The sequence below is a fragment of the Quercus robur genome, chromosome 5 (genome assembly GCF_932294415.1).
Source record: "Quercus robur chromosome 5, dhQueRobu3.1, whole genome shotgun sequence".
Classification (NCBI taxonomy): domain Eukaryota; kingdom Viridiplantae; phylum Streptophyta; class Magnoliopsida; order Fagales; family Fagaceae; genus Quercus; species Quercus robur.
Genome location: NC_065538.1, coordinates 26450107 through 26470217, shown reverse-complemented (window position 1 = coordinate 26470217; position 20111 = coordinate 26450107). Strand labels below are relative to the sequence as shown.

General features: G+C 35.3%; 1 protein-coding gene across 2 annotated transcripts; it reads left to right on the top strand.

Moving 5' to 3' along the window:
* Positions 1-11311: 11311 nt before the first annotated feature.
* Positions 11312-16061, top strand: LOC126725645 (GDSL esterase/lipase EXL3-like). 2 transcript variants are annotated; one of them, XM_050430457.1, is made up of 5 exons: positions 11312-11627; positions 13757-13884; positions 13998-14231; positions 14476-14731; positions 15585-16061. In XM_050430457.1, exons 1-5 carry the CDS (start codon positions 11351-11353, stop codon positions 15782-15784), a joined length of 1095 nt encoding a protein of 364 aa, XP_050286414.1. In that variant the 5' UTR covers positions 11312-11350; the 3' UTR covers positions 15785-16061. The 2 variants fall into 2 exon arrangements, with proteins under 2 accessions (XP_050286414.1, XP_050286413.1); XM_050430456.1 differs by having other exon boundaries at positions 13754-13884.
* Positions 16062-20111: the final 4050 nt, after the last annotated feature.

Below are 20111 nucleotides of genomic sequence, written 5' to 3'. Positions count from 1 at the left end.
TGCACTGTTCATGAAAGCTAAAAAAAAAATATATTATTTTATTGATTCCGGTGATTAAAATATTATTTCATTTTCTCTCTCACTCTGTGCCTCTCTCTCTCTCTCTCTCTCTCTCTCTCTCTCAGTCACTCCATCTGAAGCTCTCATCCTCTCCCAAAACTCCCTCAAGCTCTCATCCTCTCTCTGTCACTCTCCTCTCTCACCGTCACTCTCTCAAGCTCCATCATTCACCGCGCCGGCCTAACCCAGCCGTCCAAAGCCGCTCTCAAAACTCACCATCACTCTCCTCTCTCACCGTCACTCTCTCAAGCTCCTTCATTCACCGCCGCCGGCCTGACCCAGCCTTCCCAAGCCACCGATCACCTCTAACCCAAGCCACCGATCACCTCTAACCCAAGCCACCGATCGCCTCTCTGTCTCGCTGGTGGTGGTAGTGGTGGTTGTGTGGGTAGATCGGCGTCGGTGGGTTCGTCGGCATTAGTGGGTGGCTCGGGTGGGTTTTATGGTGGTGGGCGTGGGTAGTGTTGCTTGCTCATGGGTGGTCGATCGGAGTGCTTGGTGATTTGGGTTTTTTTTTTTTTTTTTTTTTTGCATGCTGTGGACTGGTGGTGGTGGTGGTGGTGGTTGTGGGTGTGGGTGTTGTGCTTGCTCGTGGGTGGTCGATAGGTGTGCTTGGTGATTTGGGGTTTTTTTTTTTTTTTTTTTTTTTTTTTTTTTTTTTTTTGCTTGCTGCTAGTGGTGGTGGTGGTGGTGTTGGTGGTGGTTGTGGGTGTGGTTGTTGTGCTTGCTCGTGGGTGGTCGATCGGAGTGCTTGGTGATTTGGGTTTTTTTTTTTTTTTTTTGCCTGCTGTAGACTGCTGGTGGTGGTGGTGGTGGTGGTGACTAATGCCAGAGATGGTTGTGGTCGGTGTTGTTGATGTGTTTTTTTTATAGTGGGATATATTATTTTATTATAGTGGTTATATTATTTTATTGTAATGTTTATATTATTTTATTGTGTTGAAAGCTAAAATAGATCCACTGCTGCAGTATGCTGCAGTATATGTATAGGTAAAATAGATAAAGTAGCTTTTGGTGGAGCTAAAAAACTAAATTTTTAGCTCCACTGCTGTGGATGCTCTTAGAGTTCACATTCCTAAATATACTTAGAATTACTGTCAGACCTCACATCCTTACAGTGATTACCTGGACTCCACCAATAGCCCCATTCCTCACTCTTTTTTTTCGGTAAACAAGAACAAACCTGAACCCCTAGCCAGGGGCGAGGACAGCACGAAGACAGGCTCCGGAGAAAGATCAAAAGAAAGAAGGTGCTTAATACAATCAGGAGTACTAGAATAAAGAACAAAATCCAGGGATAAGGAGCCTCCCAATCTAGCCATCGCATCAGCACATTTATTCTCCTCTCTAAATATGTGGGACATCTTGTAGTTAGAGATCTGCAGCAACAAAGAGCTGCAACCATCGACAATGTTCATTAAACAGGGGTGAATGGCAGAGTCATGATTAAAAAAGGAAAGCACAATAAGGCATCTAGCTCAATAAGCACATTAGAGAAGCCCAAAGAAGTGACTAAAGTAAGGTCGTCTTTCAACACCCAAAGCTCAGCATGAACACTAGTAGCATAGCCAACATTTCAAGCAAAACCACATATCTAGGAGCCATTGTGGTCACAAATAAGCCCACCAACCCTAGCAAGTCCAGGGGAGTGCCGGCTCTACTATATATGCAATCGGTGCGGTTGCCAAAGACCCCAAGTAAAAAAAAGGCCCCCAAATTTTAACCAATATAATTATTTCTTTAATTAATTAAGCCCAAATATTACCCAACAAATAAAATAATATTTTTTTTATCAAATAAAAAACAAGAAAAAAGAGAGAGGGAGAACGATATGTCCACAATATATTTCACAACATTTTTATAGTAAATCCTAAGTAGCAAGTTATTACTAGCTATAAGTGATGACAAAAAAAAAAAATTTCAGTCGGGAGTACAAATTAGAACCAGTAACAACTTAACACCTAAGATTTGTTGTAAAAAATATTGTGAATGTAGCACTTTTCAAAAAATAAAAAAGAGAGCAATACATAAAAAATTTACAATATTTTTCACAATAGTTGAATTGATAACCTTTAACTAGTTCTCACCTAAGTCTACCATTAACATCACTCTTTTACTTACTACTATCAATCTACCACGTCAACAGGTATGAAAATTTTTGTCAAACTTTTTGTGACTAAATACTTTCTAATAAAGAAATTCTACTTTATTCATGTTAATTAGTAATAATTTTGCATCTAAAACAAAATAATATAATCAAAATAATATTTTATTTTTTAAAAGTCATATTTAAATACATAAAAGACTTCAATTTCAGTTTTCACCTCAAGCCCTCAAATGCATTAAGTGATGTGCCAAGAAAGCCCTCTGTGCTCAATTTTACCCAGGTAGGAGGCGGGATGTGCCAAGAAACCAACACAAAGTGAAAGGGACGGGGAAGGGAGGAAGTGCCAGAGATAGCAAAAAACTCGTAAGCTTTAGCAACACAGGTGTCTACAACCTTATCTTGAGCTGAGAAGAGATGGGGATTGAAGACCAGCTTGTTCTTGTGAAGCCAAATAGCCAAAACACCAAAAGGAAAAAGGATTTTCCAAGGAATATGGTGCTGAGAAGCAGCATTAGAATTGCAGTTAACTTTCATCCAATCCATGAGGGACAAGTAGAAAAAAGAGATGGCCTCATCAGGGATACCCAACCCTATTCCAAAAGGTGATGGAGACCCGGCACTTATGCAAAAGGTGGGAAATGGATTCACGGTCAGCCCCACATCTGGGGCAAAGAGGGGACAGGTCAAATACCATGGTTAGCTAAGACATCCTTAACCATAATGCTATTGTGAGCAGAGAGCCAGAGGAAGAATTGAATCTTAGGGCCTGTGTTTGCCTTCCAAACCTATTTGTCGAAGGGGAGAGAGGCCTCAGTCATAGGGAGATGGTCCTCAAAAGCTAAAGAGTAAGCAGACTTGTTATTGAAGTCACCATTCGAGGAGTCTAGCCAAATTTTTTTTGTCTTCCCGGGGGCCAAATTTGTGAATGGAAATGGCTTTCAACCTTGAGAGAAGATTAGAGGGCATGTAGAAAAGGAAAAGGTCAACATTAACCTAGTCATTTCCAAGAAGGTGGTCTTTCACACAAAGCCTCTCATTCTAAAGGGCAAATTGGCCCCACAAGGAACGATCTAAGGGAGCAGTTACCAATCCAGTTATCAATCCAAATTATGGTGCTTTCCCCATTACCAATGGCCCAACCCGAGCCCTTCTTAACCACAGCCCAACCTTTTTTTTAAACCGGCCTAGGTACAAAAGCCACGAGCTTAAATCCAGGGCCCTAAACTAGATGGAAGTGCCTAGGTAACTCAGGAAAGGCAGGTGTAGGAGGGCTACTGAGAGATTGGCTAGGTTTATGGATCAAGGAATTTTCTCTTAATGTAGGCACTACCACAAAAGTCTAGGCGTTTTATACATGGATTAATCTTGGCTTGGTGTGTATATATACATTCACACACTAATAACAAGATTTCTACTCATATATTCTTACATAAATTTTTGAACTCACTAAAACGCCTAAATTAATCCATGTATAAAACCCATGTACTAATAACTTTTTAAAAAATCACGTAGAGAAAAATCCTATAAAAAAAATAAAAAATGAAAAATGAAAAGCCTCATTGCACATGTGAAGCGCGTGTGATGAGGCTAGTTTTATATATTATCTCTTATTTTATAACAATAAGACAATTATCATTTTCATTGAGAAACAAACTCAAGAGGAGTGAATGAATGAATTTTTAACTCAAAAGAACACCATTTTTTTTAAGGTAAGAGTTAGTTTTTTTATCTACGTAGTATTATTATTATTATTATTATTATAACCGAAACCTCTGAAACTCTCATAATTTTCCACATTAGCACAATATTTAAATAAATTTTTTTTTTTTTTTAGTTCAAACTTAACAAGGAATGAAACTCTATCTCTCTAACAAATCCAACTTAAACACAAACTCATCATTATCATTTTTTTAAACAAAATTATTTTTGTTTAATCAAAACTTAACATGAAGTGAAACTTTATCTCTCTAACAAGTCCAACTTAAACTCAAACTCAAACGCTGATAATCTACATAAAAACAAAAATTATGATAGGACTCAAAAAAAAAAAGAGACTCACGTTCATTAATCATTTTGCGGCACATTATCTTTATCTCCCTCTGAAGCTCTAACAATTTTCCACATCAGCAATATTTAAATAAATTTTTTTTTTTAGTTCAAACTTAACAAAGAGTGAGACCCTATTTCTCTAACAAGTCCAACTTAAACTCAAACTTATCATTACCATTTTTTTAAAATTATATTTGTTTAATCAAAACTTAACATAGAGCGAAACTCTATCTCTCTAATGAGTCCAATTTAAACTCAAACTCAAACGCTAATAATCTATATAAAAACAAATATTATGATAGGACTTAAAAAATAAAAAATAAAAAAAAAGACTCACATTCATTAATCATTTTGCGGCACATTATATGTATCTCCTTCTAAATTTGGTTCTACTATGTCAGCTACTATTTGTAGTAAAGAATGTCTAAATCCAAAGTGCACCTCAAAACTGACAAAACTCAAATTTTGACTATTGATGTTCAACAATTTGTCAGGACAGGGCAAGCTTTCTATTCAGTTCTAGAGTAAAATCATAAAAAATCAGATCGATGGACACTCTAATCTCTCTAAGCATTTGGAACGTAAAAGTAAATAATAATAAAAATAAAAAAAATAAAAAAATAAAAAAAAAATAAAAAAAATTGCAAGCAATCTTATTCAACTTTCTTCTTTGATTTGTTTATATTGTTATTATTTACGGACGCGATTTGTAACGACCCGTAATAACGTTGGGTTCGCACGTAAAAAGGCCCAAACAATATCATTTATAGAGCGTGGGTTTGAAAGGCTAGGCCTTGGTCACAAGACAGTGGGTTTTTCATGGTGTTCATACATAATTAAAGCGTGTGCGCCCTAGGAGTCTTTCTCCAGGAGGCAGGCTGGGAGGCTCTGGTTTTTTGCCATTTTTCCCAGCCCCTTCCTTTGGATCCTTACTTTTCCTTTTATACTGGCCTGTATCCTTTATCCCACGTCCACGTGTAGGATCGACCTTTCCAAGACTGATACTTGTCCCATCAACCTATACCCAGAGTGGTTGGGGGGTGGTTGTAAAAGCTGAAGGGTATGGCTCTGTCAGGTGCAGAGTATTGAATGGCAGTAAGGGCAGCTTTCTCTTTGTCCTTGGTCGTTAAACTATCCAGCGTGTCCTTCCCTATTGACATAGATATTTTTAGATTTTTTCCAAACTGTTCCTATTCCGTTTTTGTCCTTCCTTCTAGGGGGATCTCGGACATGCCGAGGACTGAATCGTCCTCGGATGTGTCCCAGGACTATTTTGTACTTGTATTACCTATCCTTGGTTATAACCTTCCTCGGCTCGGGCCTTGGGCCCTAATGAATAAATGGGCCATGGCCACAGATTATTGGGCCCCACAATAACCCCTCAAAATCCTACTGTCCGACCTCTTGGTCAAAGAGGAGGGTTTTGGTAATACCAAGCCTTTATTACGGCTCGTTTAACTCTGTCCTTCATTAATGTTGGTGTCCCTTCATCTACCCAGGAAATATACCGGGCTACGAGACATTCCTCTGAATTCATTCACAATGCGTTCCTGCCATTTGATTATCCAAAACGCGCCTTTAATGATTTCCCTTTACGAGACCATTTAAATTCGACGGTTATTGATGGTGTGGGGAAGTGGAACGGGTATATTCTCGTTTACAGATTTTCTTGGAAATCTGGACAGATTAAATACCTCCCGTTTTGCCCTTCATATAAGAAGAAAGGCAAGAGGTTATTTCTCTTATACAGAGACCCTTTTAATCCTTCTGAAATCTGAAACCCTTAGCCACCTCCAGAGTTTGCTTTATCTGCTAGTTACGCCTTAAATTGTGATACGTTCGAGATAGGAGTGAGTAATGAAGGAACCATACCCTTCCCAGAAATACCATGTTCTTATGAAGCTCAAAATGGCTCGGTCAGGGCAAGGATGGCAGAGACTCAAAATACTTCTCATCCTCCTTTCAGCCAAAATCCGAAGCAGGGGCTCGTCACGTCAAACTTTTGGCGCGATTAAGCTGGGGTCACCCATTATCAGTACCAGCCGCTCTCTTATGAGCATAGCTAACATGGCACTAGCATGTTAGGAGTCAGGACTGACGCAGGGACAAAGTATCCCTGCTTCTTCCTCTCTTCCTTCACTGGTGCCTCCTTTTGCCTCTCTTTCTTCTTCTTTCCACCACTAGATCCATCCTGGTGCTTTTCCTTCTTCCTCTTCTTCTCCTCTCCCACCAAGGAAGGTCCTCCTCTCAATATGGATGCTAATGGGGCAGAATTTGGAAAGACTTGGGAGCAGAGCTTAAAGAGATTTCTGGCTGTTCGTTTGTTGTTTTTGTTTTTTTTTTTTTTTTTTTTATTATTTTTGTAACTTGTTTTCTATATAGGCTTGTTTAAGCCCTTCTTTGTACACTGTAATACCCCTTTATATTAATAAAAATCATCATTGCTTTACTTCGTATGTTCTATCTCATCTTTTTGAAATGGTTATGTCGTAAATGGACGCACTACTTTGCGACTTTTTTTTTTTATTTCTATACTCTGAACGATGCTTAGGGCCAAAATCCCAATTAATAAAAAGATCTTGCTCTGTGCTTATTGAAACTATCCGACTTAATAATACTGAATCGAACAAATGATACTTAGGGCTGAAATCCTTATTAAGAAGAAAGGAAAAGATATTATGATGAGTTTATTAGGGCTGTCTGGCATAATAACGCCGACCTGAGAAAACAATACTTAGGGCCGAAATCCCTTACCAAGAAAAAAGACGTTATCCTGAACTTACGAGAGCTGTTCGGCACAATAATGCCAACTTGAACAAACGACACTTAGGGTCGAAACCCTTGCTAAGGAAAACATATTATTATGAACTTAATAGAGTTGTTTGGCACAATAATGCCGACCTGAGTAAACAATACTTACCCCAAAATAGCCGAGATGACAGCTGAATGCTTGGTGCGGTGTAGGAAGTAATCATCCGAGGACATATAACCCAAACATGAACAGCCCCTACAGGTTGCCGAGTAATAAGGCGTTTCACCATCTTCCTAATAACTTTCATAGCTTTAACCTCTTCTGGTACTTGATCCAAGGATTGAGCAACTTAGAATTCTTATTAAGTAGCTGACCTTTCCATAGGTTTGAGTCCGAGAACCATGCAATACCTTGGCTCTGTCCAAAACCTGATTTTGATAAGTAATTGGTTTCCCCATAGGTTTGAGTCCGAGGACCATGCAATACCTTGAATCTGTCCAAAACTTGATTTTGATAAGTAGTTGGTTTTCTCATAAGTTTGAGTTCGAGGACCATACAATGCCTTGGTTCTGTCCAAAACTTGATTCTAATAAGTAGTTAGTTTCCCCATAAGTTTGAGTCCAAGGACCATGCAATACGTTGGTTCTGTCCAAAACTTGATTCTGATAAGTAGTTGGTTTCCCCATAAGTTTGAGTCCGAGGACCATGCAATACCTTGATTCTGTCCAAAACTTGATATTTATAAGTAGTTGGTTTCCCCATAGGTTTGAGTCCGAGGACCATGCAATACATTGGTTCTGTCCAAAACTTGATTTTGATAAGTAATCGGTTTCCCCATAGGTTTGAGTCCGAGGACCATGTAATACCTTGGTTCTGTCCAAAACTTGATTCTGATAAGTAGTTGGCTTCCCCATAAGTTTGAGTCCGAGGACCATGCAATACATTGGTTCTGTCCAAAACTTGATATTTATAAGTAGTTGGTTTCCCCATAGGTTTGAGTCTGAGGACCATGCAATACCTTGGTTCTGTCCAAAACTTGATAGATATTGATAAGTAGTTGGTTTCCCCATAGGTTTGGGTCCGAGGACCATGCAATACCTTGGTTCTGTCCAAAACTTGATAGATATTTATAAGTAATTGGTTTCCCCATAGGTTTGAGTCCGAGGACCATGCAATACCTTGGTTCTGTCCAAAACTTGATAGATATTGATAAGTAGTTGGTTTCCCCATAGGTTTGAGTCTGAGGACCATGCAATACCTTGGTTCTGTTCAAAACTTGATAGATATTGATAAGTAGTTGGTTTCCCCATAGGTTTGAGTCCGAGGACCATGCAATACCTTGGTTCTGCCCAAAACTTGATTCTGATAAGTACGACTATGGCGTGGGACCTTGATTTAGGGGGATTAGCAACTCAGCCAAGCCCCTAGAATTATCCGTGCTGCTGACGCTACGAAGCGCAACACCTAGTAAAGAAACATAGCCCTTAGTGGAACTTTACGCTAGAACACTACGACCGGCTGTTAGAGATGACAAGGGAATTGTCTCGACCTACCACCTGTGCCAACACACAAACCTTTCCCACAGACGGCGCCAATTGTATGAACGCGATTTGTAACGACCCGTAATAACGTTGGGTTCGCACGTAAAAAGGCCCAAACAATATCATTTATAGAGCGTGGGTTTGAAAGGCTAGGCCTTGGTCACAAGACAGTGGGTTTTTCATGGTGTTCATACATAATTAAAGCGTGTGCGCCCTTGGAGTCTTTCTCCAAGAGGCGGGCTGGGAGGCTCTGGTTTTTGGCCATTTTTCCCAGCCCCTTCCTTTGGATCCTTACTTTTTCTTTTATACTGGCCTGTATCCTTTATCCCACGTCCACATGTAGGATCGACCTTTCCAAGACTGATACTTGTCCCATCAACCTATACCCAGAGTGGTTGGGGGGTGGTTGTAAAAGCTGAAGGGTATGGCTCTGTCAGGTGCAGAGTATTGAATGGCAGTAAGGGCAGCTTTCCCTTTGTCCTTGGTCGTTAAACTATCCAGCGTGTCCTTCCCTATTGAGATATATATTTTTAGATTTTTTCCAAACTGTTCATATTCCGTTTTTGTCCTTCCTTCTAAGGGGATCTCGGACATGCCGAGGACTGAATCGTCCTCGGATGTGTACCAGGACTATTTTGTACTTGTATTACCTATCCTTGGCTATAACCTTCCTCGGCTCGGGCCTTGGGCCCTAATGAATAAATGGGCCAGGGCCACAGATTATTGGGCCCCACAATTGTTATTGTTAATAAAATTTTAATTCAACATTTGTGGATATTTGTTTATATTCTTATTAATGAAATTTATCTTTTATGTCGAATTTTTTATTTGCTTTCATATGTGTCTGAGATTTTCTTTCTATCTTATTCTTTTGTTATGTTTAGAATTGATTTTTTTTTTTTTGAGTATTTGGGTTAATTTCCATATTTATATTGACATTGTTTTCATGGGTTTGGCTTTTGGGTTGAAATTTCTACTTTTTGTTTTTTTTTTTTTGTACATGGCAGATAAAGTATCTCTATTTTTTCAAAGAAAAATCAAAAGCTGCAACCTATATATCTTCCAACCTAGGAAACGAAAATTTTTATTTGGTATGATATATATAAATTTGTTGAATTTGGTTTGGTTTTCAAGTAGAATTTGGGGATTTTATAAATTTTGAAGTTTTAAGTCTTCGGGTTTTTGGTGTTTGCATCTCAGGAGGTTGATCTTAATTCTTCACTTTAAACACTTTTTATTTAGGTTCATGTGATTTTTGGTTTTCTTATTAAAAGCTATGATTTTTGGTTGATTAATTATTTGTTTGGATTCAACATAAAAGATAATGGAATTAGGTATTATAATTTTGATATTGTTCCATGTATTAAATTGTCAATATTATTATTATTGCGAAAAAATCATATTGCTACTCAAATTTGAAACTTGGTGTGCTTTCCTCATATCATGATCTTTGTTTATATATTTGTAGTTTATATTAGTTTTTGTGTGTGTGTGTGTGTGTATAACTATTGGGAGTTTTGCTTTATTGATTTAAGAATTGTAAATTACTTTGTAGGTTTCGGTAACTGTGCACTTGCAACTCAATAACCTTCAATGTTAGACAACTCTCTTAAACTATGAAAAAGTATAAAAGTTAAATATTTTTTCATTTAAAAAAAAAATACTAACTAGCAAAATGCCTATTTACTCGTTGTTGGATTTTGTTTTTCAGAATCAATAGTTTTTCCGTGCATCGCACAGATTAGTAACACTATTTCGAAACCTAATTATGATTAGACTGGCATTGGGCTCTATTTTGAAACCTAATCCATATATAATATATGTTAATTTGCAATTGGCTAATGGGATGTGGTTGTTGAGATGGAGGATAGAGTTAGAACTATACATATAGATGAGGTGGGGTTCATGGTCTCCCCTAAAATTAAGATCTTCCAGAAGTATTTTTATTTAGATATATAAGATTTTGTTATCTAAAAAAAGGGAATTTTGAGGAAAAAAAAAATTAAACTTGGTCATTCAAAAAGTGAATGTTTGTCCAAAACTTTCAAGGATGCTAAGTTGAATAACTATTCCCTTTTGAAAAATATCCAAACGGAGTGTACTAAAAAAATATTTGTTATAGTGAATTCCAGTTAGCTCAACTGATAAAATCTCTGATAATTGAATAAGAGATTTAAGGTTTAATCCTTACCTGCATCAAAAACTGATTAGTGTCTTGGTTTGATAATAAAAAACATAATTATTAGAAGCAGAAACCATAAATTGAAATTTTATACAAAAAAAAATTTCCTGTAGAAGCACTTATGTCGATCTCCTATACTTTCTAGTTTATACTAACAAAAACTAAAATTCCAAAAACTATTCAACATTTAAATTGTTGATTTAATATCATATTATTAAAATCACCATACTTAAAGTATATAAGACATGTCACATTTATTTATGAGTAATGTTACAATCACAAAATATTTTACAATATTTTTATAAACTATTTATGTAACCAACTTCTTATTGGTTTTTATTTAACCTCACAATTACCATCATTTTTTTATTTACTAATAACCACTGACCACATCAACCGTTTGTAAAAAAATTTGTAAAAAAATTTGTATCTCTAGTATTATTATTTATTTATTTATTTAGTTTTATGAATTAAGACACGTCACATTCAATTTCCCCTCACTCTTGGAGGTTGGAGCTGGGGACATAATTAATACAAAGACAGAGGTTAGGTGGAGGATTAAAACAATAGTTCAACCGACTACTTATATCACATGCAAAGGAAAACTCCCGTACGCCTTTCACTGTGGAGTCTGTGAGAAAGCAAGCGTAGAAAGAAAAATGCACTCTCTCTTTGTGAACTCCCATCCTTGTTCTATATTATTGTTCAATCTCATTTTGCTTGTTCTCTTCTACAACACCACGGCTGTCATAAAGCTACCACCAAATGAAACCTATCCTGCAATTTTTGTCTTTGGAGATTCGACAGTGGATACAGGCAACAACAACAATCGAATAACTCCATCTAGGGCTAATTACAGTCCGTATGGGAATGACTTTAAAGGAAAAGTTGCAACAGGCAGATTCAGCAACGGCAAGGTCCCATCGGACATGATAGGTATTAATTCATGATATCTCTCTCTCTCGTGGTATTATTTTCTTTTTGTTTGTTTGTATTTTTGGGAAAATCACATCATAAACCATATCTTATTTTATATATACTAAAATAATGCACAACTGTCCCCTAATGCTATGTTTGGATGTTGGGGGAAGGGGGAGTAGAATAAAGAGAGGGAGAGTAATTTAAATACCATATTTGGATATTTTTTAAAGAGTGAGGGAGAGGGATTTGAAGGGGTTTGAACTACTTCTAACCCTTTATTTTTAATTCCCCTAATCTAGAAAGATTTGGAGGGAGAGTGGAGCATAAAAATGCTTTACCAAATAAATTATCAAATTTACCCTTGCCGTATTAACAAAATTACAAATTAAAAGACTAATTACTCCCATCTCCTTTACTTAATTTTAAAAACATCCAAATAACGTAAAAGATAACCATTTTTCTCTACTCTCCTCTCCACTACTCTTCTTCCCTCAACTCTCGTCTCTCTCAGAACTTCCAAACATAGGGTAAAACTTAACAATGTTACTCACCACATTATTGTAAATATATTAAAATTTGTGGTACTCACTGATGTGAACAACATAGACAACTTTTTCTTCTCTCTTAAATGACTTTTTTTTTCCCTTTCTTGCACGAAACCCACTTTTTGTCTTCTTCTTTCTTTTTCTTTTTTTTCTTTTTTGTCCTATCTCTCTTGCACGGACCCACACTGGTGATCGAAGGTCTTCTTCTTCATTCTTTTTTTATTTTATTTTATTTATTTATTTGGGTTTGCTGTTTTGGTGGTCTTTTTCTTTCAAATTAACTAAAACCCAGTTGAATTTAACCCCACCAACAAAACAAAATCCATAGAAATAGGGTCCATTGGGTAATAGTTCTAGTAACGTTGTTTGTATTTTTTAGAAATACGTGTAGGTGAAAAAGTGTTTGGAAATACATGTAATATTGTTTAAACACTAAAAACTGTTGTTCAAAATACACTACCAAACACCCCTAGAACCTCAAACCCCGAAATCAAAACCCATTTGAGTTTAACCCTCGTACACAAAACACAAACCAAATCAAACATTTAGATCAAACAAAAGAAAGAAACAACAAAATAAAAGCAAAGAAGCTAGGACCTGGGGTTCGGAAGGACAAAGAGCACTGACTACTGAGAGAAGGAAAAAAGAAAGGTCGAGTGAACAGGCTCATAAAATAAAATAGTACTAACTATACTTTTCATGTCAGATATTTTTTACTTTTAAAAAAATACACACTAATACCAAAATACAATTATCTTTTTTCATATTTTAAAATATGTTATTTGAAATATGATATCAGACACATTTTTTACATTATGAGTACTTTAAACATGTATTTTCACAACACTTTTTAAATCACAATTTTCACATCATTTTGAACAATACTTGAACACTGCTACCAAACACCCCAGAGTCACTTGAGTTATATGAGTTTCAAGTAACACCACTAAAATAGAACCCTCTAAGCTTACCTAGAATGACCAAAATGCCCCTCACAATTATTGTTCATCTTAGTGGCACTATTTTTTGAATTCATATTTCTATTAATTTTCTTTTCTCTCTAGCCAAACAAGATTTTAGGAAAAAAGTGGGGATTCGTTTTGGGTTTTATGGTCAGGAGGAGGGGTGCATTTCAATCATTTTAGCTGGGATTAGTGGGTTCCATGCCAGTTGGTGTCATGCGCAACTCATGTGACTGTTTTTTGTCGAACTTTTTTGGGAAAGTGATAGGGTTTAAGTACTACAAGGTTTTGGTTTTAGAGTGCTGATTGTGCATTTTTGTAGTTTAAGGAGGTAAGTGTAAAATGTGGTATAGTTTAAGCTGGAAAAAAAATGTAATTTTCCCCCCTTTTTTTTCTTTCTACTTTTTATATAAGTTATATTTTTGACTTACACTAAAAAACAAAATTGAAAGTTTATACAAATAAGCTATATATTTTGATAAATATTATACAAATAAGCTACTACAAATAAGTTGTTCCAAACGCACTTGAACTTTTAGAATACATAAGAGTCAAAATAGAATTTTTCATTCTTTTTATAAATTTCCTTAATCCGTGCCCAAAGTTCACTTTTTGATTCCATTTCAACTTTTAGCAGCGGAATTGGAAATTAAAGAGCTTTTACCTGCATATTTGGATCCAAACCTGCAAACTCAAGACCTCATTACAGGTGTTTGCTTCGCTTCTGGTGGCTCAGGATATGATCCCTTGACACCCAAAATAGCGGTACACGCACAATACTTTTGTTCCTGCTGTTTTTTTTGGGTGCACTCACAGTTTGTTTGTAATATGTATTTCCCCTCTTTATCATTTTTTTAATATATTTTTTTTTATCAAAGTTAACCTGGTCGATGTCCGATCAACTTGGAATGTTGAAAGAATACATTGTGAGGCTTCAAGGAATTGTTGGAGTAAACAGGACAAACTTCATCTTAACCAGAAGTCTATATCTCATTTCATTGAGTAGCTGCGACATTGCCAATGTATATTTTGGACCTACTTCACGAAGATACAAGTACGATTTTGCTTCCTACACTGACCTTATGCTTAAGTACGCTACCCAATTCTTGAAGGTAAGGTTTCATCCTATCAATTAAATTTCAAATTTCAATGACACAACTTTCTTGGTCACACTCAAGCTCATTACTGTAGCAATAGTGTTGCTTTCCTATCCCTATTACCAAAGAACCAAAAATGAATGACATTGACAAGAAGAACAAGACCTCATAATAACCATAAGTTTTTAGTACCCACGTTTCTAAAAATAAACTGACAAGAACAATAATAATACTTGACGTCCCTCGTTATGTTTTCAAGGAACTTTATTCACTAGGAGCACGAAGGATTGGAGTATTCGGAGCTCCGCCAATCGGATGTGTGCCATCACAAAGAACTGTTGCTGGAGGATTACACAGACAGTGTGGAGAAGGCCACAATCAGCTAGCAATGTTGTTCAATGCTAAACTGACTACCTTGTTGGATTCCCTTAACAAGGACATGCCTGATAGCAGAATGGTCTATCTTGATATTTACAACCCTCTACTTGATCTCATTGAACACCCTGAAAAGAATGGTAACTCACAAATTTTTGTCACAATTTTTTTTTTTTTTTTTTTTTTTTGGTCCTTGAAATATGGTATGTATACTATTTTGGACATGGCAATTTATAAAACTAATTATGTGTCAAAAATGGTTTATTCAAAATTGGTTTAAAGGAAAACTTTGTCACACTCATTAATTTTTTTTGTAATAATATATTTAATAGAATACATATTTTAGTGACAAAAATGGAACCTACTCTATATTTGTTCTATTTTTGTCATTGAAATTTGAAATGAATGGTCAAAATGACAAAATGTAAACATTTTAAATTCCTAAAACTTAACCTATATTTTAGGAACCCAAAGAATATTTTACGGAAGTTTTTTTTTTTTTTTTTTTTTTTTTTAAATCATACGTTGTTATCTTAATGACTTTGTCATCAACCATTACTAGCATCCTATTTCACTAGCCTCTTTTGCTATTTATTTGAATTTCTCAAACAATTTCATTGAGTAACCTCAAATGAAACTATTTTGTTAAGTAGCTTCATTTGGAACTCTAGTATTTGGAAGCCAGTTCCAAATGAGGCTATTTAGCAATGTGAAGAACTTGACTCTTTGAAATTCAAGTTCCACTAAAAACTTTAAAAAAAATCTCAATTTAGGTGTTTTTCTCTATGGAACTCGAGTCATTGAGACTTGAGTTACCCCTCGGAACTCGACTCTCATATACTCGAGTTCCAAATGATACTACTTAAGTAATTGTTTTTGAAAATCAAATAAATAGCAAATAACCTCCTGTTTCACCAATTGATCTTTGCTATTTTCTTTATAAAATAATAATAATAATAATAATAATAATTTTTCTGTATATTACATATACAGGCTTTAAGATAGCGGAGAAAGGATGCTGTGGTACAGGAATAATAGAGGTAGGTCCAATATGTAACCCATTGTCTGCAATCTGTACAGATGTGAATGATTATGTTTTTTGGGATAGTTTTCATCCCACAGAAAGAGCATACAAGATCATTACTTCTCAAGTCCTCAAGAATGACGGAAATAGGCTTTTTGGACATCAGTAAAGTTAATTTCTTCTCTTTGAATTCTACCACTACAATCAATTTCAATGGTTTTGCCCTGGTCCTTCCCTCAAGTCAAGTCTGATTTTGGATTTTAATTCATACACATAGTACTTGTTTATGTCAGCTATGATCACAGATAGAATCTAAGGATCCATCTTATATGTTCTCACTTAATAATATTTGTCAATTTCGAAAGATCTATAGTTAATGATGCTTGTTTGCAAAATGTTCCAATTGTATCACCGTTTTATTGAATAAATTCTTATTTATTAAACAAGAAGAGAGGTAGAGACTCCAATTGTGCCAATTATGTCCAGTTAATTATTTAGTCCAATTATGTAAGGCCTTTGATTAAAGCAATCAAACACAATATTGTGCTAATAGGAAACACCAGAACCAAAAGCATGCGAAATATGGTGACGTTGAGAAAACCGATGGAAAAATTATTCCAAAGGAAAAACCACTGCGACGGCTTAACTACCAATTCCAAGGAAAACAAATCAGCACAGTAGAATTGAAGTTTACAAATTGAAAAACTCTGTTCTAATTTGCTATCTCATGTAAAACTTATTGACATTATCCAATGCAACTCTGACGGACTTTTCTTTATTATTCTTTACTATGGTACATACTGTGGATCATGTCAATGTATATATATATATATATATTTCTTTTTTTATTATAGAATTATTCTTGGAAATGTTAATGGTATTTTATTAGCTATTATTTACTCCATTAATTTTTATTTATTAAACAAGAAGAGAGGCAGAGACTCCGATTGTGCCAATTATGTCTAGTTAATTATTTAGTCCAATTATGTAAGGCCTTTGATTAAAGCAATCAAACACAATATTGTGCTAATAGGAATAACACCAGAACCAAAAGCATGCGCAATATGGTGACGTTGAGAAAACCAATGGAAAAATTATTCCAAAGGAAAAACCACTGCGACAGCTTAACTACCAATTCCAAGGAAAACAAATAAGCACAGTAGAATTGAAGTTTACAAATTGAAAAAATCTATTCTAATTTGCTATCTCATTTAAAACTTATTGACATTATCCAATGCAACTCTGAATCCACGGATTTTTCTTTATTATTCTTTACTATGGTACATATTGTAGATCATGTCAACGTGTATATATATATATATATATATATATATTTTCTTTTTTAATTATAGAATTATTCTTGGAAATGTTAATGGTATTTTATTAGCTATTATTTACTCCATTAATTTTTATTTATTAAACAAGAAGAGGGGCAAAGACTCCGATTGTGCCAATTATATCCAGTTAATTAGTCCAATTATGTAAGGCCTTTGATTAAAGCAATCAAACACAATATTGTGCTAATAGGAATAACACTAGAACCAAAAGCACGCGCAATATGGTGACGCTAAGAAAACCGATGGAAAAATTATTCCAAAGAAAAAACCACTGTGACGGCTTAACTACCAATTCCAAGGAAAACAAATCAGCACAATAGAATTGAAGTTTACAGATTGAAAAACTCTATTCTAATTTGCTATCTCATGTAAAACTTATTGACATTATCCAATGCAACTATGAATCCAAGGACTTTTCTTTATTATTCTTTAGTATGGTACATACTATGGATTATGTCAATGTATATATATATATATTTTTTTTTCTTTTTTATTATAGAATTATTCTTAGAAATGATAATTAGGGATGGCAATTTTGCCCCGCCCCGCTTTGACCCGCCCCTCCCCGCTTCGCCCCGTGTGAGTTTTCCCCGCCCCACAAAGGTGGTGGGGCGGGGATGGGGCGAGATTTTAGACCCGCACCCCGAGGCGGGGCGGGAATGGGTTTACACTTTTTTATCCCCACCCCGCCCCGCATTAATAAGGATTAAATTGTAATTTTTTCATACCCTAAAACCCTACTATTTAAACAAAAATATCATTAGCTTATTTTATTCTACTTAACGTGGCTCTCTACCTCTTTTTTCTCTCTAGCAAAGTTGGAAATAAGGTACCAATTTTAACGTTTTCTTTTGTCTTTATTTAAAACAAATTTATATACAATTGAATTACTGATTTCATTCATGATTCATTCGTCTTTCTCAACTTACTTTTCATCATGAACATAATTTTTTTTTTAATGTGGTACAGGTCTGGGCCTGAGTCTGAGACTCTAAATATTTGTGTCTGTGTCATTGTGTGTGTGTGGGTGTGTGGGCATTTGGCTGTTATAACTTATAAGGTACAGGTTTGAGACTTTGTCCCATTCTCTATGAAATAGTCACAAAATGGGAGGACCTGAGTGTGCTAATTTTTAAACATGCGTAGGAAAAAAAGACAACCAATACTTCTTATAGTTTTTCTTTGTTTGGACACAATTTGTTACTTTATTTTATTTTATTTTTCGGAGGGCTGCTGTCTACTACTATCCTCACTATTTGTAAGTTTTTGGGCTTCAGTCCCTTTTTTCAATATAATTCTATCTTTGAAGTCAAAAAAAATAATGCACACTACTTAGTAATTTATAACATTTATTGGGTTCAAGTATATTTTTATTATTGAAACATGTCATTTTATTTGAAAAAATATAATAGTTGTAGCGAAAATTAACAAGAAATAAAGTTTTACGGGGTGGGGCGGGGCTTCGCGGGGCCTTAAGGGGCGGGGATGGGGCAAGAAATTTTCCCCATCATGTGGGGCGGGGCGGGGATGGGGCAAGAAAAATCCATGCGGGGCGGGGGCGAAGACCCCATCCTTCGACCCCACCCCGCCCCATTGCCATCCCTAATGATAATGGTATTTTTTTTTTTTTTTTTGAAAAAAATATTAATGGTATTTTATTAGCTATTATTTACTCCAGTAATTTTTGGAGATAATTATGACTCTTTTTAGTAAGGTAAAAACTTGTTCTAGACAATGTGTGTAACTGTGACTTATAAATGTCATTTAAAGTCACGTATTCAAGTTATAAAAAAACATTGTGTAAAACAAACACAATCCTTTAATACGGTCTTGCACGCTGCTTTTGTCAAGTGATTGACTCAAACAGTTTGTGTTTGGAGCATTATAGATCTCATCTACTTCTATACAATAAATAGACAATTGATGTGCAACTTTTCTCAAGTCATTGACTCATACAGCTGAGTTTGGAGCATGATAGATCTACTCCTAAACGATAAATAGACAATTGAGAATATATTAGACATTCTCTCCTACATCCAAATTTCATATCTCAGATTCTCAATACCTTACATTAGGAAAAAAATTGGCCTTTGCCCTTTTTAAAAAAACAATCCAGCATTTTTCCCCTTTCCCAAATTAATTAGGGAAATGCCCCTTTTTTTAAACTCGACTTTTTCAAAATCGAGTTTAAGTCCTATAGTGACGTTTTAAGAAGCCTATAGTGACGTTTTAATGAGCCTATAGTTGCGTTTTGTAATACGAGCTCCATGAACTCGAGTTATAGGTAAAAAAAAGGAAAAACTTGCATTGAACTCTAGTTCATGAAAATCGAGTTATAAAACGTCACTATAGGTCCTTAAAACGTCACTATAGTCCTCCAGAATTTTTTTTTTTTTTTTAACTCGATTTTGAGAAAATCGAGTTTCAAAAGAGATGCATTTTTCTAATTAGTTTGGGAAATAGGGCAAAATGCTGAATTGTTTTTTAAAAAGGGTAAAGGCCAATTTTGTCCACTTACATTATAAACCAAATTGCTCATCAAAATTACCAACAAAACAACTACAATCAAATCCTGAAACAAACACCCTTCACCCAAAAAAAAAAAAAGCAAGAGGAGATAACCAAATCTATAGTAGAATAACTCGTACACACACCCTTCGATAGTAAATTTCAAAGTTAAACCCATTAAATTAAATTGGCTCTTCATCAGATAAAGGAGTGGTGGTAGCGACCAAAAGAAAAGAGGTGGTTGTGCCAAAGGAGAGAAGAGAGAAAGATTGAAAAAATTGAAAAGGGAAAGAAAACCTAAATTTAATACTAAAAATGGGTTCATTATAGGAACTTGATGCAAAATTGTAATGGCAACTGACAAAAGGATTAAATTGGCTGTGTCTGTAAACTTGGGGACCAAACTAAAACTTTAAGAACGAAAATAATTGTCAAAAATACTATCCTCTGTAAACTCCTAAGAACCAAATTGTATTTCAATCCTTTTTTTTTTTTTTTTTAATTACAATTTACAAAGTCTCAACCTTTTCCTAAATTATTATTGTACGCCTCTCATGAGATTATTTGTTCAAGTGATAGTAGTTATAGAACATTGATATATAGTGGTCAGATTCAATGTATTCCAAATACTTACCAATATATCAATTAGAA